The sequence below is a fragment of the Mirounga leonina genome, unplaced genomic scaffold, assembly GCF_011800145.1.
Source record: "Mirounga leonina isolate KUSES-001 unplaced genomic scaffold, KU_Mleo_1.0 Mir_101799, whole genome shotgun sequence".
In the NCBI taxonomy this organism is placed as follows: domain Eukaryota; kingdom Metazoa; phylum Chordata; class Mammalia; order Carnivora; family Phocidae; genus Mirounga; species Mirounga leonina.
The window spans coordinates 639,279-666,385 of NW_023270210.1; the positions used below are offsets into that span (position 1 = coordinate 639,279).

General features: G+C 36.8%; 1 protein-coding gene across 2 annotated transcripts in view; it reads right to left on the reverse strand.

The window, feature by feature from the left end:
- Positions 1 to 27,107, reverse strand: part of BRCC3 (BRCA1/BRCA2-containing complex subunit 3) — a 58,083-nt gene continuing 30,976 nt past the window's right edge. The window contains exons 8-12 of one of the 2 annotated variants that reach the window (XM_035010559.1): positions 17,186 to 17,260; positions 8,351 to 8,482; positions 7,813 to 7,856; positions 2,827 to 2,995; positions 1 to 1,656 (exon numbers count right to left, since the gene is read on the reverse strand). In XM_035010559.1, coding sequence (XP_034866450.1) covers positions 2,844 to 2,995; positions 7,813 to 7,856; positions 8,351 to 8,482; positions 17,186 to 17,260 — 403 coding nt within the window. In that variant the 3' untranslated portion in view covers positions 1 to 1,656; positions 2,827 to 2,843. The remainder of the gene's footprint in view (positions 1,657 to 2,826; positions 2,996 to 7,812; positions 7,857 to 8,350; positions 8,483 to 17,185; positions 17,261 to 27,107) is intronic. The other variant, XM_035010566.1, reaches the window with a different exon arrangement.

Genomic DNA, 27,107 nt, shown 5'->3' on the forward strand with positions numbered 1-27,107 from the left:
TTGGCCTGTAAAAACATTCAAATCATTTTATTCCCCTTGGGTTTTCTTTTCATCACTCTTATTTCATCAATTAAGTACCATTCCTCCTAGTTCCTTATTTAATACGTCTAACTTTTTATTTTGTAATAATTATAGATTTACAGGAAGTTGCAAAAATAGTACAGTGAGTCCCATGTACCCTTTACCCAGTTTCCCCCCAGTGGCAAGATCTTATATTACTATAGTACAACTTCAAAACTGACATATTGACAATAGCACAATACTGCTAACTCGACTACAGACCTTATTCAGTTTCACTAGATTTCACATGCATTCATTTGTGGGTGTGTGTAGGTCTATGTAGTTTTAGCACAGATAATGTAATCAACACCATAATCAAGATACAGAACTGTTCCATCAGCACAAATGAACATCCTGTGTTATCCCTTCATAGTCACACATATCCCATACCCCCTCCAGTCCCTATCCCTGGCAATCATTAATCTATTCTTCATTTCTAGAATTTTGTCATTTCAAGAATGCAATCATATAGTATGTGACCTTTTGAGACTGGCCTTTTCATTCATCATAATACCCTTGAGGTCTACCCAAGTGGTGTGTATCAATAGTCATCTGTTTCTCTTCATTGCAGAGTAGTATTCTATGGTACGGATGTTTGGTTTAATCACTCACTCAATTGCAGAACATCTGGGTTATTTCCAGTTTTTAGCTCTTACAAATAAGCTGCTAAGAACATCTGTGTACAAATTTTTGTGCCATCATCGCTTCTCATTTCTCCGGGATAAAAATCCAGGAGTGCAACTGCTGGGTTGTATGATACATGGATGTTTAACTTTATTAGAAATTCCCAAACTCTTTTCTAGAGTAGCTGTACCATTTAACATTCCTAGAAGTGAGAAAATAAGAGAGCCAGTTTGTATGCTCAACAGCATCTGGTATTTTCATTATTTTTTCTTTAGCCATTCTGGTAAGTATGTAATCATAATTCAGTGTGGTTTTCATTTGCATTCCCTGATGACTACCGAAGTTCAACATCTTTTCATGTGCCATCCATATATCCTCTTTAGTGAAATGTCTATTCATGTCTTTTGCTCATTTTCAATTGGATGGTTTTTTTTATTGTTGACTTTATCTAGTCTAGATTGATCAGACATACGGTTTGCAAATAATTTCTCTCAATGATTTCCTCCTCTTAAATTTTTTACAGAGCAAAAGTTTTTCATTTTGATGAAGTCCAGTATATTGTTTTCCTTTTAGGACTGTGCTTTTGTAGTGAAGGCCAAGAGCTTGTTGCCTAGCCCAAGGTCCTGATGATTTTTCTATGATTTTTTTTCCTAAAAGTTTTATAGTTTTACATCTTACACCTAAGTCCATGATATATTTTGAGTTAATTTCTGTCTAAGGTGTGCAGTTTAGGTCAAAGTTCATTTTTTTGCCTATGGGTATCAATTGCTCCAGCATAATTTGTTGAAAAGACTGTCTATTCTACTCCACTGAAATGCTTTTACCCTTTGTCAAAATCAGTTGGGCATAAACCACACTGTCTTGATTACTGTAGCTTTATAGCAAGTCTTGAAGTCAGGTAATGTGAGTCCTCCAACTTCTTCAAAATTGATTTAGCTTAATTAATTTTATACCTGGATATTTTCATTTTTCCTATAGGGAAAAAAAAGAATAGAGAAGAACTGTGCCTGTGGGAAATTAAGGAAAATACAGCATTTACACTCCCTATGCCCTACGGTAGTGGTTTTTAAACTATAGTATGCCTTAGAATCAGCTGGGGGTTCATGAAGATTTCTCGGTTCCACCCCCAGAGATAAAGTTTGACCTCCAAGTGATTCTCATGCAGGTGGACTACAGGTGCATTTCACATTGCAATATGAAAAACAATAATCTAGGGAGAAATAAGAAGAAAAAACAAAAACAAAACCCAACCCTTTGTCACTATTGTTGGGATTGTTTTCTTTCTTCCCACCTCCTCCAATGCCCACTTTAATTTCCAGTATGCAATAGGCTTGACTCTTTTCTAAAGACGCACTTACCTTTTGTGGTTATACACGGAAAGAATAATGCAACAGAACTTGTTAAAACATGATTTTTGTTACATCCTAGGTCCTTAATGTTTCTGGAAAAACATATTTATATTATAATGGAAGTTCCGAGGTAAATAGGATCTGCTCAATAGGAACTTGCTTCAGAGTCAAATATGCTAGAACTCATCTATATGGTTAGAAAGGGCACCCACACAGATTCAACCTTTGATAGGTATCTTAGAATACCTAATATTTTAGAGATCAAGAAGGAAGACGTAAGACATATGCCTCTCAATGAGGGCTAAGAGTAGAGGCGGGGTGCTAATAAGTCACCTTCACTTCCTTCCACTAACTCTAGTATACTCATGTACCTGTCCAACATAAACCTCGTAACTATAAAATTGAAACAGGAAATACTCTTCTTCCTTTAGCTTATTCTAGGGAGTGTCTAAAATTGAAAATAAGGACTTCAAAGTTAAACAAGGGAGAAGTAAGTATTTAAAATATGTTCCTAGGACATTTTATTACAAGATGTCCTTGCCAATGTACCTCCCATAGCCTTTAAAAAAACTTTGTCTACTTAAAGCATCTTCATATGCACTTTGTAGGCCAGTTACAGGTAAGAGTGTTCACTGATTCCTAATGAAACTTTCAGGAAGACATCTTGTGTTTATTGATTAAAACTCATCCACTGGGAGATAAAGAGAGCTGCTCCATTGTCTGACTACACACGAGGTGGGTGAATTTTCAGACCATGCTTAATATACAAATTGAAGAAAAAAAGTTTGTTTACCTCACTGTTCTCCGACTTTATTCTAGAGAAGAAAGTTCTTGCATAAGCTCTTCCTTTTCTTGTTGCAACTCCTGCAGATGCTGTTGGTTTTGCTCCAGTCTGTCCTCCAGCCACTGTAGGAGAGGCCCGCTGACTGCTGACATTTGACTGCACAGATTCTTGGTAAACACTTCAACAGGAAGAACACGGATGAGATAACACTCCACCACCAACGGCTCCCCAGTTGTGAGCACATAAAAGAAGCAGTTGGAGCAGGAGGTAGGACTAGCAGATGATTTTGTATCGCTAGCCAGGAGAAAGACAGAAGAGCTGAGCAAAGAAGACACCTATTTTGAGGCCATTCTGAATATCCCTAGATCCATAAGCCAGAGGAAAGCCTGGCTATGCAGAGAGAAGAAAGATAACCAGATCTTTACTCCCTTACACAAAAGGGCTAAGAACTATAGGTTTCTTTCCCCAGCCCTTAGGCCTTTGCACAGTGTAAATGACAAATGACCATAAACCCTAGAGAGCTAGAACTCTGCTTTCTGCAACTTAGTTTTCCACAAGTCCACTAGAAAAATTGCTCAAATGTTTTGCATATTTAAGAAATAAATACATTAATTCAACTCACCTGAAAGCTACTCTTTTAAAATGAGGAAAAAACAGAGAGATGAAGAGCAAGGGAGTTACCATCTTTCATATTCAGCTTGATGGTGAGACAAAGATTCTATAGCACTCATTTTTTTTAAGATTTTATTTACTTATTTGACGAACAGAGAGAAAGCACAAGCAGGGGAAGCGGGAGAGGAAGAAGCAGGCTCCCTGTGGAGCAGGGAGCCTGATGTGGGGCTCGATCCCAGAACCCTGAGATCATGATCTGAGCCAAAGGCAGACGCTTAACCAACTGAGCCACCCAGGTGCCCTTATAGTACTCATTCTAAAACAAACTCTGCCTAATGGAAATACCTTTTTCTCCTTCATAATACATGACTTATTGAGGGACGCCTGGGTGGCTGGGTGGCTCAGTCGGTTAAACATCTGCCTTTGGTTCAGGGCATGATTCCTGGCATTGAGCCCTGTGTCAGGCTCCCTGCTTAGCAGGGAGTCTGCTTCTCCCTCTCCCTCTGCCCCTCCACCCTGCTCGTGCTGTCTCTCTCTCAAATAAATAAAATCTTTAAAAAAATATATGACTTATTGAAAATGACCACTGTAATATCTTCCAAGATGTATGTATATGACATACCTGTGTACATGTGTGCATTTGTATGTATACTTTTGAATAAAAACTGTATGATTTTGGATGTTACTTTTTTACCACATAACAATGACATCTTTCTGTGTCAGGAAAGATCTGGCTTTCTTTCTTAAGGGCTGCACAATATTCATCAGAATGGATGTACCAATTTAAAGATGTATTTATTTATGTGAGAGAGAGAGAGAGAAAGAGCACAAGCAGGGCAGGGGCAGATGGGGAGGGAGAAGGAGAGAGAGCCTCAAGCAGACTCCACACTGAGCATGGAGCCCGATGAGGGGCTCCATCTCACAACCCTGAGATCGTGACCTGAACTGAAACCAAGAGTTTCAACTGCACCACTCAGGCGCCCCATGGATGTACCAATTTAATGAGTCTTCTACTGATGGACACTTCAGTGGCATCCATTTTTTTGCTATTACAAAGACTGTGGTTAATATCCCTTTAAATTTATTTTTGCATACTTGTCCTACAAATTTTTGAAGGATACATTTCTAGAGGTGGAACTGTTAGATTCAAGTACATGTTTATTTTAAAACTGATTAGCCAGAGGTGCCTGGGTGGCTCAGTCGTTAAGCGTCTGCCTTCGGCTCAGGTCATGATCCCAGGGTCCTGGGATCGAGCCCCGTGGGGCTCCCTGCTCGGCCAGGAGCCTGCTTCTCCCTCTCCCACTCCCCCTGCTTGTGTTCCCTCTCTAGCTGTGTCTCTCTCTCTGTCAAATAAATAAAATAAAATCTTTAAAAATAAATAAATAAAACTGATTAGCCAGTATTTTCCAGATTGCACCAAATTATACCTCCAGGAACAGTATATGGGAGCGTTCACTTCCCCCACATCTTCACCTAAATACCTCTCAATTTAATCTTTGCCAAAAGAAAAGGTGAAAAACTGCCATCTTAATCCATACTTCTTCTAAAGATGTTTATGAACAATTTGATTTTTCTATAAAAGTCTTTCATTCTTTTTTTTTTTTAAGATTTTATTTGAGAGAGAGAGAGCATGCATGAGCAGGGGGAGGGGCAGAGGGAGAGGGAGAAGCAGACTCCCCGCTGAGCAGGGAGCCCGATGCAGGGCTCGAGCCCAGGACCCTGGGATCATGACCTGAGCCGAAGGCAGACGCTTAACGACTGAGCCACCCAGGCATCCCAAGTCTTTCATTCTTTCTTAGTCAGCTTAATTAAGCCAAGTCTTCCCAGAGTTTGAAAAATATCCTCTTTATTTTCCTCCTGTATTTTTTTAACTTTTAAAATGAGCTATAAAGGGGGGGGGGGCGCGCCTGGGTGGTTCAGTCAGTTAGGTGTCTGTTTTCAGCTGAGGTCATAATCCCAGGGTCCTAGGATCAAGTCCCGCATCGGGATCCCTGCTCGGTGGGGAGCCTGCTTCTCCCTCTCCCTCTGCCCCTCCACCCTGTTCATGCTCTCTCTCTCTCAAATAAATGAATAAAACCTTAAAAAATAAAATAAAATGAGCTATAAAGGGCATAATTTATAGACAATAAAATGACCCCATTTAAAGTGTACAGTTCACTGAGTTTTGACAAACGTGTACCTGTGGTAATGATCTCTAGTGAAGAAACAGATCCTTTCCATAAGCCCAGAGGGCCCTCTGCAGTTCCCTTTGCCCTTTGGCCCCAGCAGCTGCTGATCTACTTGCTGTCACCACAGATGACTTTTGCCTATTCTTGAATTTCATATAAATGGAACAATAAAGTATGTAGCATTTTGTGTAATCCTGCTTTCACTTGGCATAATGCTCTTGAGATTCATCCAGGTGGTTCATTTATCAGTAGTCCTTTTTGTTGTTGAACAGTACTCCATTGTATGGATGGATCACACTTTGTCCATTCACCCACTGACAGACACTGGGTTGTTTCCACCTTTTGGCTATTGTGAATAATGCTGCTATGAATATTCCTATGCAAGTTTTCATTTGAACACCTGTTTTCATCTCTTTGGGGTATATATACAACTGGTGGAACATTTGGTAACTGTAATTGCTAACTCTTTCCCAAAGTGGCTATCCCACATTTAATAGTCAAAGTTCAAATCTAGGGGCGCTTGGCTGGCTCAGTCAGAAGAGCCTGCAACTCTTGATCTCAGGGTCATGAGTTTGAGCCCCACATTGGGTGTAGAGATTACATAAATAAACAAACAAACAAACAAACTTAAACATTTTTTAAAAAGCTTAACTACATCTGGAATTTATTTTTTGTGTATGATGTTAGTTAGGAATCTATTTTCCCCCAAATGGAAATAGAAGAATAGAAGTCCATGAAAGTTAAGAATGTCTCTTTTGTTCAGCTGGCACACAGATACTTCCTGAATGAATAAACTATCAAACAAAGGAACTGTCCCAACACTGGTATATAATCCATCCTTTTTTATTGATTTGAAGTAATATCTTTCTTAAATATAAACTCTTATACACACATTGGGCCCATTTGTGGGCTCTATTCAGTTCTACTGATTTATTTGTTCATTTTTTAGTTAGTACCATACTATTTAAATTACTGTGGGGCACCTGGATGGCTCAGTCATTAGGCATCTGCCTTCGGCTCAGGTCATGGTCCTGGGGTCCTGGGATTGAGCCCCCCGTCAGGCTCCTTGCTTGGCGGGAAGCCTGCTTCTCCCTCTCCACTCCCCCCTGCTTGTGTTCCCTCTCTCGCTGTAAATAAATAAAATCTTTAAAATAAAATAAAATAAATCACTGTGGCTTTAGAATATGGCTACATGTCATATACTACCAACTTTTAATTCTTCGTCATATTTTACCTCCAGACAGAAATGATGGGAGAGATATACCAAGCTATCTCTTCTTTTCCTCTCAAAGTAATGGCCTATAACTTGAAAGCCTCCCTTTCTTCCTCACTGGTGACTCTGCCAGTCACTGGGAAAGACTACACAAAGTGGTCTGGGAATCAGGGTTATTCAAAGAGAAGGTATGGTAGGGTAGGTGTGTATGCTGGGGAAAAGTGATTTAGTATGTATATTGTATTGAGTTTTCTGCTCCTTGGCCTTGTATAGGAATTCCTTCTGTGTTTATTGACATGAAAAGATTTCTTCCTTCATACCCTCCCTTTTATCTGTCTGTCTATCCATCTCTTTCAACTCCCACCATACTAGGCTGGTAGTGCTGTGCTGGAACCAATTTAGATCAGCCCATGAAAGCCAACTACTGAAATTTCAGAAGTCTGTGAGCTGGTTGAGGCCACATTAGTTGTTTAAAATCAGCCATGGTGGAAACTGGCAAACACAAAAAATCAGGGCCCTTCCTCCTCCCTGAGAAAGTCGATCATAAAGTTCGTCCCAGTCTTTCCTCCAGCCTTACTCTAGGTAGCATATAGAGTAAAGGGTCTGCAGGGTTCAAAAGAAAAGTTGGGAGCAGGATTAATGAATGGCAAAGCTCTTGGAAAAGGAAATTCAAGGAGAACTTGAACCTATTACTTCAAGCACATAAACTAAATTTGTTTCTGTCAGCTGAGTATTTCAGAGATCACTGCCTATATTTTATTTTTTAAAGTCTTTTTTTTTAAGATTTTATTTATTTATTCAAGAGAGAGAGTGAGAGAGCACAAGCAGGGGGAGCAGCAGAGGGAGAGGGAAAGGCAGAAGCAGGCCTCCCACCGAGCAGGGAGCCTGACAGGGTCTCGATCCCAGGACCCTGAGATCATGACCTGAGCCAAAGGCAGATGCTTAATGACTGAGCCACCCAGGCACCCTCACTGCCTATATTCTAGAAAAAAGAAATCTTACCTGAGCCATTATGGATCTTGGTTACTGAGTCCAGATGTGTAAGGCTAAAGGGATAAAATAGTTCAGGTTAGTAGCAAAGCAGCAGTGAAGGGAAAACAAAATGGTCATAGACTATGTAACAAAATGATAAACTGCACCAGACCTTTGTGAATTGGATTAGATTGATATGTATAATTTAAATTCCATTATAGTTAAATTTTTCATGATTTGGAGGATGTAATTTTATTCAGAACTTCAAGATAATTCAAAGAGATAATTTGAAATTGCTGTCTCTCACTTCATATAGTACACATTTCTTGGGTAAGACCCAGTGCTTGGCAGTAGGGCTGCTAAGATGTAGTTGTTTTTGGTTTTGTTTTTAACATCCAAAAAGTACCATTGCCCTTGAAGGATCCAAAGTGCAGTAGGAGAGAAATGAATGTTAAATAGATTATTAACACACTTTCTCACAGAGAGGTGAAAGGAAAGGGGACTCAAGAAGAGGAGAAGAGGGACCAGGCCCTGAGAAGTAAAGAGGAGAGAGGAGAGAGGACTCTACCTGTGGATCCTCCTATATGCATCCTGCTCCTCTTGGCACAGAATCTTGGGCAGCTCAACTGCTGATTCAAGGCATACTTTCCCAATGGTTACATGAGGTACAATATGGATTGGAATTTCAATCCTCTCATACCTGCAAGACAATCAATTCAGGTCAGTTTTATGTTTGTTTGTTTCTAGCTTTATTTTGGTATAATTGACGAAAAGGAATTATAGATATCTAAGGTGTACAAATTTATGTTTTGATAATGATATTTTGAGTAAAATGATCACCACACTCAGGCCAATTAACATATCCATTACCTCACATAGTTACCATTCTTTTTTTTTAACATTTTTTTTATGTTAATCCCCATACATTACATCATTAGTTTTAGATGAAGTGTTCCATGATTCATTGTTTGTGCATAACACCCAGTGCTCCATGCAAAATGTGCCCTCCTCAATACCTACCACCAAGCTAACCCATCCTCCCACCCCCCTCCCCTCTAGAACCCTCAGTTTGTTTTTCAGAGTCCATTGTCTCTCTTGGTTCGTCTACCTCTCATAGTTACCATTCTTTGTGTGTGTGTAAGAATACTTGAGATCTACCTTCTCAGAAAATTTCAAGTTTATAATACAGTAAACGGTAGTCACCACGTTGTGCATTAGATCTCCAGAGTTCATTCATCCTGAAACTTTGTACCCTTTGACCAACACTTCCTCATTTTCCCTTCCACCACTCCTGCCATGGCAACCACCATTCTACTCTCTGCTTCAATGAGTTTGACTATTTTTATTTATTTCAATTCATCCATTGACAGACCTTTAGGTTGTTTTTGTATCTTGACTATTGTGAATAATTCTGCAAAGAACACTGGAGTACAGATATCATTTTAAGATCCGTATTTCATTTTCTTTGGATATATATCAAGAATGGGTTAGTTTTTAATGCCGAGTTGTCATAATCAGAAGTCTTCTATAACCTTAATAGAAATTTTGGGATACAGTATACTCAAAGATTAGACATTCCTGTCATTCATTTAGTAGCTCAACTTCAAAGTTGACTGAATTCAAACTGAGCTCATCTGGGGAGCAAATTAGAAGCCCATTTGCAGAGTCAATATTCCCCACTCTCCTAGAAAATGTGAGGCCACTTTCATAAACTTAACGGAGGCCTTGGGAGTTCAAGGTCCTTATGTTCACTCCCCCAGACAAGGGAATAGCTAATTGATGCTGTTTTTAGTTGAGAAGTTGCCATTGGGGTTGAACACATTGATCACAAAGCCTGGGGAAGAGTAGCTGCAGATTTTTCAATGATTCCATCAGATTCATGATGTAGACGGGATTACTCATATAAATGCTCACTTGTTCTAACTCAGTGTTCACCAGTGGCCCTCAGTTCCCATTCTCTCCCCTGAGGGAAACTAGGTAAGAAATTCACAAATACTGGGGTGCCTGGGTGGCTCAGTCGGTTAAGTGTCTGACTCTTGGTTTTGGCTCAGGTCATAATCGAGCCCCACGTCGGGCTCTGTGCCTTGCACAGAGTCTGCTTCAGATTCTTTGCCCTCTTCCTCTCCCTCTTGCTCTCTCTTTCTCTCTCTCTCTCTCAAATAAATAAATAAAATCTTAAAAAAAAAAGATTCACTCTTGGGGTTGTACATTTTGTGGGTTTTCACAAATGTATAATAGCATGTATCCACCATTATAACATCATACAGGATAATTTCACTGCCCTAAAAAATCCTCTATCCTCCCTATTCAACCTCTCCCCTCCCTAACCCCTAGCAACCACTTATCTTTTTATTATATCCATAGTTTTTCCCTTCCTTGTATAGCATGTCTTATAGTTGGAATCATGTAGTATATAGCCTTTTCAGATTGGCTCAGTGTATTTTTTAAACTACTCAGGTGATTCCAATGTTCAGCCAAGTTTGGGAATGACTGGTCTAACTCATTTTTCTTTCTCCACACCTTCCAGTCTATTCAATTCAAACGTTCCTTAATTTTTGGTGACAAAACGTTCCTTAGAGTTGCAGAAACCTATTAACTTTTCTTTAGAAAGAAAAAAATAAGATCAGATACATGAGTTTTCTTTCTAACAATAAAAGAAAGCTGATAAGCAAAGTGCTTTCTGGCTAGATATGAAACCTCAAAGGGTTATTTAGTAAAATTAACAGTATCTGGCATTCATATAAAACTACTAGGCATAGGAAGAAGCAGAAAAATGTGACCCATACATAAGAAAAAAATAAATCAACCAAAATAGAGCAAGAAATATCAAAGATGAATTAGAAGAAAAGCTTCTTGAAATAACCATTATCATTATAAATATTCTGTGTGTGTACAGGAAGCTAGAGGAAAGATTGAAAATGGATAGGATTAACAGGAAATTAAATATTACAGAAGGAAAGATTAGTGAACTTGAAGACATAGCAATAGAAACTATATAAATCACAGATAGAAAAAAAAAAAAAGACCAAAAAACAATGAACACAACATCAGTGAACTGTGAGACAACATCAAGTGGCCAAATATGTGTATAATTGGAATATCCAAAGAAAACGAAAGTGGAACAGAAAAAAAAAAACAAAAAACTTGTAGAAATAATAGCTGAGATTTTTGTAAATTTGATGAAAAATATAAATCCACATGTCTAAGCTCAATGAAACCCAAGTACAGAACACATGAAAACAATTACACCATGGCACACTATAATCAAATAGCTTAAAACTGTGAAAAAGATAAAATCTTAAGAGAAGTCAGAAAAAAAGTCATATTAAGTAAACAGAAACAAAGGTAAAGATGATAGCCGGTTTCTCATTGGATGGTAGAGAAATATCTTTATAGTTCTGAAAGAAAAAATGGCCACCCTAGAGTTTTTTTACCTATTGAAAATATTTTTTAAAGATAGAATTAAAGACTTTTTTCAGACATACGAAAGTTGAAAGAATATTTCACCAGAAGACTTACACTACCAGAAACATTAAAAGACATTTAAGAAGAAAGAAAATGATAACAGATGGAAACAGAAATGAAGAGTACTGGAAATGGTAACCTACTGAATGGGAGAAGATATCTGCACTTGACCTTAGCCAAAAGGCCGAGAAGCGATGGGAGAAGATATCTGCAAATGACATATCTGATAAAAGGTTAGTATCCAAAATATAGAAAGAACTTATAAAACTCAACACCCAAAACATGAATCATCCAATTAAAAAATGGGCAGCCAATTAAAAAATGAGCAGAAGACATGAATAGACATTTTCCAAAGAAGACATCCAGATGGCCAACAGACACATGAAAAGATACTCAACATCACTGATCCTCAGGGAAATGCAAATCAAACCTACAATATCAGCTCACATCTGCCAGAACTGCTAAAATCAAAAATACAAGAAACAACAGGTGCTGGTGAGGATGCAGAGGAAAAGGAATCCTCTTATACTGTTGGTGGGAATGCAAACTGGTGCAGCCACTATGGAAATCAGTATGGAGGTTCCTCAAAAAGTTAAAAATAGAACTATCCTATAATCCTACAATTGCACTATTAAGTATTTACCTAAAGAATACAAACATACTAATTCAAAGGGAATCATGTACCCTGATGTTTATAGCAGCATTATCAACAACAGCCAAAGTATGGAAATAGCCCAAGTGTCCGCTGACAGATGAATGGATGAAGAAGATGTGGTATGTATACACAATGGAATACTACTCGGCCATCAAAAAGAAAGAAATCCTGCCATTTGCAATGACATGAATGGATCTAGAGAGTATAATGCTAAGTGAAATAAGTCAGTCAGAGAAAGACAAATACCATGTGATTTCACTTGTGTGGTATTTAAGAAACAAAACAAATGAACAAAGGGGGGAAAAAAGAGAGGAAGCAAACCAAGAAACAGACTCTTAACTATAGAGAATGTACTGATGGCCCCCTTAGGGGAGGTGGGTGGGGGAATGGGCGAATAGGTGATGGAGATGAAGGAGTGCACTTGCAATGAGCACCGGGTGTTGTACGGAAGTGTTGAATCACTATACTGTATACAATCTAATACTACACTATATGTTAACTAACTGGAGTGAAAATAAAAACTTAAACTTAGAAAAAATAATAAAATATGGAAAAATCATCTCAGTGAAAATACACGCAAAAAAAAGAATAAAGAAAAAAGAAATAGTGAGCTTCCTTGCCTTTGATCCTGATCTTGCTGTGATTGCAACTCCTGCTTTCTTACTGTTCCCATGTTCCTGATATACTTTTGCCCATCCCTTTATTTTTAGCCTTTTTTAATCTTCGTGTTTTGTTTGACTCTTGCATAGAACATAGAGTTGGGTTTGTCTTTGCTATCTAATTTTAAAATAGTTTTCTTTAATAGGTAAATTCATCTAACTGTAACATAAATAAAAGTCCTGGGGATGTAATGTACAACATGATGACTATAGTTAACAATACTGTATTATATATTTGACAGTTACTAAGAGAATAAATCTTAAAAGTTCTCATCATACACACACACACACAAAAGCAATTTGTAGGGGCGCCTGAGTGGCTCAGTCGTTAAGCATCTGCCTTCGGCTCAGGTCATGATTCCAGGGTCCTGGGATCGAGCCCCGCATCGGGCTCCCTGCTCCACGGGAAGCCTGCTTCTCCCTCTCCCACTCCCCCTGCTTGTGTTCCTGCTCTCTCTCTCTCTCTCTGTCAAATAAATAAAATCTTAAAAAAAAAAAAGCAATTTGTAACTATGCAAGATGATGGATGTTGACTAAACTTGTGCTAATTATTTTGCAATATATACATGTATCAAATCATTATGCTCTACACCTAAAACTTATACAATGTTTTATGTAATTATATCTCAATAAAACTGTATAATACATACATACATACATACATACATAACCTATGGATCAATGAGGAAGTCAAAAGGAAAATTACAAATTATTTTGAACTGAATAAAAATGAAAAACACAGCAAGATTTGTGAGATACAACTAAAGGAGTACTTGGAAATTTACATAAATTTCTATAAAAAAAGAAAACAGATCTCAAATGAATGAACTCAGCTTCCGTACACCTTAAGACAAATAGAGGGAAAAAAATAGAAAAAGAACAAGTGAAGCTCAAAGTAAGCAAAGAGAAGTCAATATCATTTATCAGAGTTGACATAAATGAAACAGTACACAGATAAACAGAGAAAATCAATGAAACAAAAGTGATTTTTTGAGATATTCAATAAAATTGTTACATTTCTAGCCAGATTTATCAGAAAAGAGAAATAAATTACCAATATAGTAACAAGAGAGATGACATTACAATGATTTTACAGATAATAAACAATGAAAGATATTATTCTAACAACTTTATGCCAATAAATTCAAATACTTAGATGAAATAAGTCCCTTGAAAGATATAAATTACCAAAGCTCACTCAAGAAGAAATATATAGCCTGAATAGCCTTATATCTATTAAATAAATCAAACTGGTAGTTGAAAAGCTTCCCACAATGAAGATTCCAGACCCAGAAGGTTTGACTGGTGAATTCTACCGAATACTTAAAGAAGAAAGACTATCAATTCTACAAAAACTCTCCCGTTAAATTGAAAAGGAGGCAATACTGTCAAACTTGTTTTCTGAAGCCAGCATTTCTGATACCAAAGCTAGAGAAAGACTTTACAAGAAAAGATAACTACATACTACTATCCCTCAAGTAGATAGGTGTAAAAATTCTGAACAAAATTTTAGCAAATCAAATCTAGCAGTACTTAAAATGGATAATTCATCCTGACTGATGGGGTTTATTCCAGGAGTGAAAAGTTGGTTTAGCAATAAAAATTCAACCAATGTAATTCATCAATATTAACAGACTAAAAAAGAAAGCACTATAGGATCATCTCAGTAGATACAAATAAGCATTTGACAAAATGCAACATTTATTATTGATGAAAAAGAGAATGCTCAGAAAACTAGGGATAGAAGTAAATTTCCTCAAATCAATAAGTGGAAAAACCTTCAGGTAACATCATACTTTAATAGTAAAAGACTGAATAATTTCCCCCAAGATCAGGAAGAACGGTACCATGACTGCCCTCAACAGTTGTATTCAGCAGTTTATTGGGAGATTCCAATGAGTGCAGTAAGGTAAGAAAAATAAACAGAAGGCATCCAGATTGGAAAGAAAGAAGTAAAACTGCTTTTATTCACAGATGACAACCTATGTGGGTAATCCAATGGATTCTTCAAAAAAGGTACTAAAATTAACAAGTGAATTTAGAAAGGTAGGACGTAAACTCTATATACAAAAATCAATTGTATTTTTATACAGTAACAGTGAACAATAGGAAATTGAGATTAAAATGAAAGTATTTATAATAGGATAAAAATATGAAATGTGGAGGAATAAATCTGACAAAAGATATGCAAGACTTGTATGTAGCAATGTACAAACCATTATTGAGAAAATTAAAGACCTAAATAAATGGAGAGATATAACATGTTCATAGATTGGAACACTCAATATTATTAAGATGTTAATTCTCCCCAAAATGATCCATATTCAATATAATCCCAATCAAAAATCTCAGCAGACTATTTTGGAAAAGAGTCTGGAATTTCTTAAAAAGTTAAATATACATGTGCCATATAATTCAACCAGTCTGCTCCTAAGCATCTCCCCAAGGGGAGAGAGAGCACATATCCATACAAAGACTTGTACACAGAGGTTCAAAGTAGCTTTATTTGTAATAAACCAAAACTGCAAGTAACTCAAATGTCTATCAACAGGCAAATGAATAAACAAACTGTGGTAATATTTATACAATTTAATACTTTTCTGTAATAAAAGGTGTAAACTATTGATACCTGCTATAACATACATGAATCTCAAAATAATTCTGGTGTATGAAATGAGACAGACAAAAAGTACAGAGTATATGATTCTATATATATGTATATTTTTTCCCTAAAAAAATGCAGACTACTCTATAGTGACTGTAGATCAGGGCTTCTGGGGTTGCAGGAGGGACAGGGAGTGGTAAGGGAGGAATTACAAAGGGGCATTAAGAAAATTTTGTGGGTGATGGATATTTTCATTATCTTGATTGTGGTGATGGTATGTACAGGTATGTACATGTCAAAACTTAACAAATTGTCTACTTTAAACATGTGTGGTTTATTGTATGCAATTATACCTCAATAAAGCTGTTAAAAAATAAAAGGAATCAGGGCTCCTTGGAGAAATGCCGAATCCAGGAAAGAACAAGATGAAAGTGGAACATCTTCTTGTGCGGAAAATCAAGCAGTACTCAAATAATGAGAACATGTCAAAAGAACATGGGACGGGCTTCCACTGGTTGATTCTGAAACAATGCATGCCTCAAAATAGCTAATGATAATAATGGATTAGAACCCACTGAGGAAAATAAGAATCCAGATATATACACAAATATAAATAAATGAATGAATAAATAAACAAATGGGTAGGGAAAGCCCTTCCTGGGAGTAGAATCCCAACTGGTAAAAGGAATGATGGAATTAGAACCTTGCCTTTGATAATCATCTTAGTAATAAATAATTTAGGAAAGAATCACTGATGAATGCTAAAACTCCCCACAATATACTTACTCATTTCAAAGGGAAGAGTAACTTTACAGTGGAAAACTTCAAACACACTACCTTAAGCATCCAGTCAAAGGTGAAACCACCAGTAATGGGACAAATTGATACCATGTGCCTCCTGATACAAATCACTGAGAAGAATGCAACATGACTTTTGCGGTAGTTTTGCCAAAAGTGCGTAATCTGCATCTCATCATGAAAAATGTAAACAAATCCAAAATGAGGGACATTTTCCAAAATAACTGGCCTACAGTCTTCAAAAATCCTACATTCACAGAAGATCAAAGGAGACCACGGAGTCATGATAATGACATGCAATGTGTGAACCTGCATCCAGGACCAAAATAAAGTGTTGTTTCCCACTAAGATAACTGGTGAAATTTGAACACTATCTATCGACTAGGTAATAGTACTGTATGAATTTTAATGTCCTGAATTGACTCTTTTATTGTTATTATGTAAGAGAATGGACCTGTTCTTTAGGAAATGTCCATGGAAGGGGCATTATGTGTGTAACGTATTCTCAAATGGTTCAGGAAACACTATTCATAGGTATAAGGAAAAAATGATAATGGAAATTTGATAAACTGTTGACATTTGAGGAATCTCGGTAAAGGGCACACAGGAATCCTTTGTACTATTCTTGCAACTTTTCTGTAAATTTGAAATTATTTTAAAACAATGTTAAAAAACACTAAGAGTAATAACTAAAAGAATCAAAACAGTACATACAACTTCTAAAACAGAAAAAAAAAAAAGAAAATTCAGTGTAACAAATGACAGGGAAAGTAAAAAGAATTAAATAGAAAGCATGGCAAACAGAAGGCAAAAAAGACAATTGCAGAAATACTGCCACATATATCAGCAATGATAATAAAATGAATGCATTACACTCACCTATTAAGACAGATGTTCTGATTGTTTAAAACCAAAGAACTCAAGATCTTGCTATATTCTATTTACAAGAGACATACCTGAAACAAAATAACTGAGGAAGGTTGACAATGAAGGAATAGAAAAAGTTGTAAAAGGAAAAGGCTACATGCAAGAGGCAGTGGCAGACCCAAATGTCCAGTCTCACCTTCCTCCTTGGTTACTACCTGACAGGCCTCTCTGCTTAGGTGTGGCTACTTCACTAAGTTCTGCCAGTGAGATGGAAATGGACTTGTATTCTGGGATTTCTGAGGTCATTTATCAGGAATTGGCTGAGCTAGGATGGGCCCCTTTTTGCCCTCCTACCTTTCCTCTTCCTTCTGGCCCTCAATGGAGATGTGCTGGCTGGAACTCCAGAAGTCTCGTGGACCATGAGGGGACCTTAGGATGAAAACCATATACCAAGATGGTGAAGCAGAAGATAGGAGCCTGGGTCCCTGATGACATCACAGAGCCCTGGAATACCTATCTCCAGACTTCTACCCAAGAAAGAAATAATCTTTCTTGTTTAAACTGTTATTTATTTATTTTTCCTAATATATGTAGTTCAACCTAAACCTGACAGGAACAATAATATTCTTTAGAAATACTTTAAGACATACATACATAAATGTGTAAGTGGGCAAAGAAGACTATTTCATATTTTATTAAGGAAAACACAACAGGACAATAGTTATGAACCTTTATAAACTCTTTATGCAATAACAATGCAGCTTCAAAATATATAAACCTAACCCTGACTAAAATATAGAAGTGGATGGGAGTTTTATATACATCTCTCTCAGATATGTATAATCAAAACCACAAACTATGAGGAAGGACATAAGGATCACTATAACACAACTTAACAAGCTTATTCTAATGAGGATATAAGAGACTTGTACCCTAGAGACAATATACATATTTTTTGATGCATATGAAAAAGTCACAAAAACTGACCATGTTTTAAGTCAGGGGTCAGCAAACTTTTTGTGAAAAGTCCAGACAGTAAATGTTTTAAGCTGCATGGGCCACAGGGTCTCTGTCACAACCACTCAGTTGTGCAGTTGTAACTGGTAAACAAATGAGTACAGCTGTGTTCCAACAAAACTTGATTTCTAAAATAGGCACCAGGCCCTTGTGGCCTACAGGGTGTAGTCTATGGACCTCTTTTCTAGGTAACAAAGGAAATATCCAAAAATTTCCATAAAGCCGGTATTACCTAGGCCACAGTTACCATGTGTTAAAAATTATGGGGCACCTGGGTGGCTCAGTCAGTTAAGCATCCAACTCTTGATTTCAGCTCAGGTCATGATCTCAGATAGTGAGATCAAGCCCTGCACCACACTCTGTGCTAGGCATGGAGCCTGCCTAAGATTCTCTCTCTCCCTCTCCCTCTGCCCCTCCCTGCCCCACACTCTCACTCTCTCTAAAAAAAAAAATTTTTAATTAATGTAATAGCAAAATAAATAAATAAATAAAGTCCACCCCCTCCCAGATCTACAAATCTGGAAATTTTTAAATGCACTTCTAAATAAATCTTGGGTTGAAGAGAAAATAAAAACTGAAAACATAAATCAGAAGTTTAAAAAAAAAAAAGCCATTGGAACCTATGGAATGAAGCAAAAGTGAGGAGGAAAATTTACAGCATTAAAAGTATTTATCAGAAAAGAAGGAAGACAGACAATAAACTTAGTTTTCACCTCAAGAATTTATCTTTTTAAAGATTTTATTTATTTACCTGAGAAAGAGAGAGAGAGCGAGAGGGCGAGAGCGCACAGCAGGGGGAGCGGCAGGCAGAGGGAGAAGCAGGCTTCCCGCGGAGCAGGGAGACCGACGTGGGACTTGATCCCAGGACCCCAAGATCATGACCTGAGCCGAAGGCAGACGCTTAACGACTGAGCCACCCAGGTGCCCCTTATCTCAAGAATTTAGAATGAAGACAACAATGAGAACAACACAGCAACAATAAAACATACAGAAAACAGAAGGAAGAAATTAATAAAGAAAAAAAGCAGAATTTTTTTAAAAAGCTAAGAAACTGAATTGATCTGGAGAACTTAAAGCTGGTCCTTTGAAAAAACCAACAAAATAGATGAGCCTTTGGCAACAGAATCAAGAAAAAAGAGAAAACACAAGTAAACAGCATTAGCAATGGAAAAGGGGACATACTTAAAGAAACAGATCACACAATCATCCACTCAAGAAATATTTAAGGAATGGCTACCATGTGACAGGCCTTGCTCTAGGTGCTAGTCAACAAGACAGACAAGGTCCCCACAATCATGGAGACAACAATCTAATGGGGGGAAAGAGACTGTAAATAATAAAAGAATAACTTCCCTTAATGATAAATGCTACAAAGAAAATGAAACAGATTTAAAAAAGAATTTTTTTTTAATGTTAAATACATATATCCTCAAGTCCAAAGAATGGAAAACAGATGAAATGGATAATTTTCTAGGAAACTATAAATTACCATAACTGACAAATTCTGCATGATTCCACTTATATGAGGCATCTAAAATAGTCAAACTCATAGAAGCAGAGAATACAGTAGTGGTTGCCAGGGGATGGGGGTAGGTATAAAGGGGGTTGTTATTCAAGCTTCAGTTATGCTACATGAATAAATTCTAAAGATCTGCTGTACAACATGGTGCCTATAGTTAACAGTAAGATACAGTGCATTTCAAAATTTGTTAGGACGACAGATCTCATGCTCTCTTCTTACCACAAAAAACAAAATAAAAAGAATCAAAAAAAAAAACCTGCAAAGGACACAAGGAAACTTTGGAGGTACTGAAAATGTCTATTACCTTGATTGTGGTGATGGTATCACGTCTATTTACACAGTCCGAACTCATCAAATTATATATATTAAATAGTGTAGTTCTTTGTATATCAATTATGCCTTAACAAAGCTGTTTAAAAAATGAACAAGCAAGAAAAAAAATAGCACTGTGCAGCTAAAATAAGGTCTTGAAGATTAAGATGGTTAAAAAAAAACCCAGAACACTCAATGGGTGCCATAATTTTCATTGTTCATAGGTCTCTCCTTTATTGTATGTGTGATGACATTCTAGCCCTATACCTGATTTATATGTAGGTTCTAAATCATTTGTAACCCAATAAAGTCAGAAGTAAAACTTGTAAAGCCCAGTAAGATAAGACAAGGATAAGGCTCAGGAATTCAAACAATAGAGGAAGAGAAGAATCATCTTATGTCTTATATTGCGTATCTTACTTATTCCTATCTTGCATAACTGAAACTTTGTATCCTTTGACAAGAAACTTTCAGCTTGATGAAATCCCATTTGCCTATTTTTGCTTTTGTTGCCATATCCACAAAAATCATTGCCAAGTTCTTGAAAAAGCTTTTTTCCTACATTTTACTCTACTAGTTTTATGGTTTTAGGTCTTACATTTCAGTCTTGAATCCACTTTGAGTTGATTTTTGTATATGGTGTGAGTAAAGGGCCTAATTTCATTTCTGTACATGTGGATATCCAGGTTTTCCAAAATCATGTATTCATTTTATTGTGGATTCTTGGCACTCTTGTTGAAGATCAGTCAACTGTAGATATGTGGTTTTATTTCTGGGCCTTCAATTCTGTTCCATTGGTCTAGATGTCAATTTTTATGCCAGTATCATACTTTTTCATTACAATAGCTTTGTAATAATATTTAGAAACCAGTCAGTGTGATGCCTCCATCTTCATTCTTGCTCAAGATTGCTTTAGCTATTTGGGGTCTTTTGTGAGTCCATATGAATTTTAGGATTGTTTTTTTCTATTTATGTAAAAAATGCCATTGGGGGGGCAACTGGGTGGCTCAGATGGTTAAGCATCTAGCTCTTGATTTTGGCTCAGGTCATGACCTCACGGTCCTGGGATCGAGACCCACATTAGACTCCCTGCTCAGTGGGGAATATGCTTGTCTCCCTCTCTCTCTGCCCCTCTCCACTCTCTCTCAAATAAATAAGTTTTTTTTTAAATGCCCTTGTGTTCTCTCTCTCGCTGTGTTTCTCTGTGTCAAATAAAAATCTTGAAAAAAAAATAAAAAATAAAATGCCATTAGGATTTTAATAGAGAATGCACGGACTCTGTAGATCACTGTCAGTAGCATGGACATTTAATAATATTAATTCTTCCAATCCATGAACATGGCATGTCTTTCCATTCTGTCTTCCTTAATTTCCTTCATCAATATTTTATAATTTTCAGGGTACAAGTCTCTGACTTTGGTTAAGCTTATCCCTAAGTATTTTATACTTATCACTAAGTATTGTGAATGGGATTGTATTCCCTATTTGGGTAGTTTGTTGTTTGTGCATGGAAACTCAACTGATTTTTATATATTTGTTTTGTATTCTGCAACTTTACTGAATTTATTAGTTCTAAGATTTTTGTTGTTGAGTCTAGGGTTTTCTATATATGCGATCTGTCATCTGAGATCTGAGATAAATTTTACTTCTGATATAGAGGCCTTTTACTTCTTTTTCTTGTATGATTGCTCTAAGACTTCCAGTACTATGTTGAATAGAAGTGGCAAGAGTGGGTATCTTTGCCTTGTACTGGATCTTAGAGGGAAAGCTTTCAGTTCTTTCTTCAGCAGCACATATAATATTGCACTGAGGTAAGTTCCTTCTATAACTATGTTGTTGAATTTTTATACTTTTCCTGCATTTTTTGTTGAGTTTTTATGGTTTTTGTGCATCAACTGAGGTGATCATGTGGTTTTTAATCTCTCATTCTGTTAATATGGTATATCAAATTGATTTATTTGCATAGGTTGAAACAACTTATATCCCAGGGATAATCACATTTGTATACTTGTTAATGGTGTATAATCTTTTCAATGTGCTGTTGAATTCAGTTTGCTGGTATTTTATTAAAGATTTTTGCATCCCTGTTCATTAGGGATATTTGCTTGTAGTACTCTTTTCCTGTGGTAGCTTTATGTGGCTTTGGTATCAGGGAAATGCTGGTCTCATAAAATGAGTTTGGAAGTGTTCCCTCTTCTGTTTTAAAAGGGTTTAAGAAAGGGGCGCCTGGGTGGCTCAGTCGTTAGGCGTCTGCCTTCAGCTTAGGTTGTGAGCCCGGGGTCCTGGGATCGAGCCCCACATTGGGCAGGAGGCCTGCTTCTCCCTCTCCCACTCCCCCTGCTTGTGTTCCCTCTCTGTGTCTCTCTCTGTCAAATAAATAAATAAAATCTTAAAAAAAAGGGTTTAAGAAAGATTGGTATTAATTCCTCTTTGAATGTTTGGTAGAATTTACCTGTGAAGTCATCTGGTCCTGAGGTTTTTCTCCTACTCTGTCATCTTACAGATGTCACCCTTCATGTAATTTAAAGTTTATGCCAGTAGTTACTTCCCTCATGGATATATCACAAAGATGAATGAGTATTATTTTTAAAGTTATTTTCTCATTGTTTCTGCATGGTGTGAGGTTGGCTTTATCTCTAGATATGTAATACCTATAAGCTTTAGGAATGTTCCATTTAGGGACGGGAGGATCTGGTGCAATTAGGACATTTTTTTTTTAAAGATTTTATTTATTTGACAGAGAGAGAGAGACAGCGAGAGAGGGAACACAAGCAGGGGGAGTGGGAGAGGGAGAAGCAGGCTTCCCGCCGAGCAGGGAGCCCGATGCGGGGCTCGATCCCAGGACCCCAGGATAATGACCTGAACCGAAGGCAGACGCTTAACGACTGAGCCACCCAGGCATCCCAGGACATTTTTTTTTTAATTAATGGCTTACAACATCCCTAAGATAACTGTGAACATCCCACTGTTATTCCTTTTGAGAAAGATAGGAATATAAACTTCAAAAAGGATGTTTATTAATGCAAGGTATACGTGTGTGTGTATATATATACATATATAATATACATATATATACATACATATATATATGGCATACACACACACACACATATATGCACTATCTATATATTTGTAATACACACACACACATACACACATTTGCACTAAGCCCCCAAAGTGAAACCCATCATTATAAGCAATTAAATGTTAAAGTGACTCCCTTGCATTATTGTGTAACTTTAAGCTGTTCTCAATTGGAAAAAAAAAACTAATAGAATGCTCATTTAGTCTTATTTAGTCATTCATTTATTCAACGTTTATTCTGTTCCTATCTTATATTTTCTCTGTTTCTGTCCAGGTTGCCCTTTTCCTTTATGGATTCTTAGGCCCCTTGAATTTCCTATCACAATGCTGCATTACAGTCTTTACTACTCAATACTTTTGAGAATCTGTGTAGGAGTAGGGGCTGCAGCTTTTACTTCTTGATTTCTCTCCAATACATCCTGTAAAAGAAACTGCTCCAAATATCCCCTAAGTATCTTTCGTAGTAAACAAAAGCCCTAATTCCTAGCTGGGTGCATTGACTCTAAGCTAAAATATTTCTTAGCATCTCTTGCAGCTAGTTGTTACTGTATACTTGCTCACTAATAAGGTATTTATGAAAAAGTTATATGTACTACCTGGAAGATTCCTTAAAAAGAGGGGGATCTTTTTAAAAACTTCCTTCCATTTGCTGTTTAGAATATCATGGTAAGTCTGAAAGTTTATCATCCATCCTGGGCTATTTGGAGACCTTGTAAAATGGAGTAACAAGACAGAAGATGCCTATTTCCTTTAATAACAGCCATTTACTGTCTACCTGTTTACTTCCTTTCCGTGATGGAGAATTTAACTTTGCTTAAGGTACTATTTTTGGAGTTTTTGCTTAGTTCTCAACCAAATGTAATTTTAAGTAATACAACCTAGTAAATTGTTATACACATATTATGAACCTAAATAAAAATATTCTGATTATTTGACTTTAATTTGGGGGCTATGAACTCAGGGCTATATCCATGTATAAGACAGATGCTATTCATATAAGAATAAAAGGCTAGACCTATAAAAAATTGTATGGAGAGGTTTTCAACTTTATTAGTGATCAACAAAATGCAAAGTAAAGCCACAATACAATACTACTACACACTCACCAGAATGGCAAAAATGAACAAGTATTGGCAAGGATGTGGAAGAAGCAACTCTCCAATATTGCTGTTAGGGGTGAAAACTGGTACAGACACTTTGGAAAACTGTTGGCATTATCTATTAAAGCTGAACATATATACACATATACTTATATATTCTACTCCTAGGTAGGTACCCAACAGAAATACCCAACAAATGTACATATGTTCACAACAACAAGAATATTCATAGCAGGACAATTTATAAGAGCCTTTTAAAAACTGGAACACTCTCTCAAGAATGAATAAACCGTGGTATGCTCATACAATGGAATACTTAACACTGCAACAAGAATTACTAAACTATTGCTTCATGTAACAACATGGATGAATCTTTCAAACTTAATACTGATTGAAAGAAACTAGACACAAAAGAGTACATATTGTATGATTCCATTTATATATGGTTGAAAAACAGGAGAAAGTGACCTATGGTGTTAGAAGTCAAGATTGTGGAAAATCGGGATTCCAACAAAAGCATCTGGCTACAGAGCTACGTTCTTATTTATTATGCTATATTGTCTTTCCAGAAAAGAGAAAAAAATCCAATTCATTTTATAACTTAATAAAATAATCCTGAAACCAAAACTAATCAAGAGAAGTCCAAGCCAAGAACACTTTAGGCTAATGTCACTTATGGACATAGATGTAACATCTTTTTTTTTTTTTTTAAGATTTATTTATTTATTTGAGAGAGCGAGAATGAGAGAGAGAGTACATGAGAAGGGGGAGGGTCAGAGGGAGAAGCAGGCTCCCTGCCGAGCAGGGAGCCTGATGCGGGACTCGATCCCGGGACTCCTGGATCATGACCTGAGCCGAAGGCAGTCAGTTGCTCAACCAACTGAGCCACCCAGGCGCCCTAGATGTAACATCTTAAGCCAAATATTAGCAAATAGAATTTACTTTGTATTAAAAGAACAATACATCATGGGAAAGTAGGGTTTATCTCAGGAATGCAACAACAGTTCAGTTTAGTTTTCAATGTAAATCATTACCTTAACTAATGAAAAGGGAAAACAGCCACATTGCCAATTCAGGAAATGACAAGCAGGCATATGATAAAACTAGAGACATTCATGATTAAAAACTCTCAGTAAACTAGAAAGAAACTTCCTTAAGTTAATGAAGGAATAGAGGATGCCTACCACAAAATCAGAACACCCATACTTGATAGCACGTCAGAAGTATCCCCATTAGATTCAGAAAGACAGTGATGTTTGCCACTCAACTCTGCTATTCAACTTTTATGTGTAAGTCCATACCAATGAAATAAGAACACTCCTGATTGTTTGCAGATTATGATCACCTACCTAGAAAAAGACATAGCACCTATATGGCAAGAATAACCATCCAGAATTTATAATAGAAAAAGGGAAAAAATCCTATTTAGAAAAGCAACAAAAAGTATGAATTTAATGAGAAATACTATAGTGTATATTTGTTGTTTTTGCTGCCATATATTGTCTCCTCCTTCTTCTGGAAATAGTAAAATGAAAGTAGGATTACCAAAACCCTTTCTCCTTCAAGGTGACAAAATGACCTTAGATTAGCTTCCCAGAAACCTGGTAAGTGTAGACCATCAGCTGTGTAACCCAAGTGGGCCTGGCACATAAACACCTAGTAGGAGCCACAGCCTAGGTTCAAGTGCATATACTTCTTGTTCTTGGGCCCTGTCCCTGGCTGGGATCCAGACTATGCACAGGGACAAGATGGAGTGGTCCTTAATTTTGGACATGGGACTTTTAAGCCACAGTGGCTCCCACTCTCCCCCATCCCCATCCCATATGCTGTCATTCCTTCACAGTCCTCTCACAATAACACTATAAGGGGAACAGTGAATTAATATCTCCACTTAACATATAAGGAAACTGAGGCAGAGAGACCTTGAGTTATTTTCCCAAAGTCACACACCCAGTTAAAGGTGCCTTCAGGACTCAAACCAGGTTGGCTGGCTCAAGGTCCCAGGCTCTCAGCCACTGCCTGTTTCACAAATCAGTGGTATGTGAGGACAACTAGTGATGTGACCACAAGGGGTTAACTCAGTTAAGTTCCAGATGAAGTAAGGTTTTAAATGTAAGAACCAAAATGATAAAAGAAAATACTTTGGGCTATAATTATGGTCTTCAGGAAAAGAAAGGTATTTTAAAGAAGACAAATGGCATAAATGATAACACAGTAAATACATTCATTTCAAAGTTTTTGTCTAACAAATAGCACAATAAAGTTGCAACACACTTGACAAAGGATGAAATTCCCAGAACATATAAAGAAATCATGCACATCAGCAGGTAAAAACCCCAACAACTCTCACTAATAACTGCCTGACATTAAGAGTGGCCCTGTATGCCAGGTTTGAGCAAATCTCTTAATCTCTGAGCGCCTTTCCTCATCAATGAAGGGAGGCACAGGACTTTGGGGAAGATTAAATGAGAGGAGACACATCAAGTACCTGACAGTTTCCATTAGCAATGACTTTTGTCAATGTCTTTCCAATGTCTACGGTTTTTCTCCTATAATCTATTGATGTAATGAATTATAATACATTTAGATTTCCTGAAGCTTAAGGAACCTTGTATTTCTGGATTAAACTGAATTTACTCATTGTGTATTATTCCCTAATTACACTGCTATATTTGATTTGTTGATATTTTATTCTGAATTTTTACATCTACAAGTGATATTGGTCAATAATTTTCTTTTTCTGTGATATCTCTAATCAGGTTTTGGTGTTAAAATTATTCTAGTTATTTAAAAAAAATTGGGGAGATTTTAACCTTTCTGTATGGTCTGGAAAAACATGTAAATTGATTTAGAACCACCTATCCTTCAAAGGTTACTTAGAATTCAGCTGTGAAGCCATGTAAACATGATGTCTTTTACAATCACAGATCCTTAATCACCATTTTCAGTCTCAGCTTTGATAACTGCACTAAATAGGGTTTCTATTTTTTAATCAACTTTAGTGTATTTTCCTAAGAAATCACCCATTTCCTTTAGATTTTCAAATCATTTGTCACAAAAGTCATGTACTAATGACTTATAACTTACCCATTCTTTTTTTTTTTACTTTTGTCATACAGTCAGAAGTGTAGGGAGTACAGTTCAAAGAATTTTAACATAGACTCCAGTAGCCACTTTAACAAGGATACAGAATTTTCCATCAACCACTCTAAAAAACTGTCTCAGTTTGGTAATCTACTCA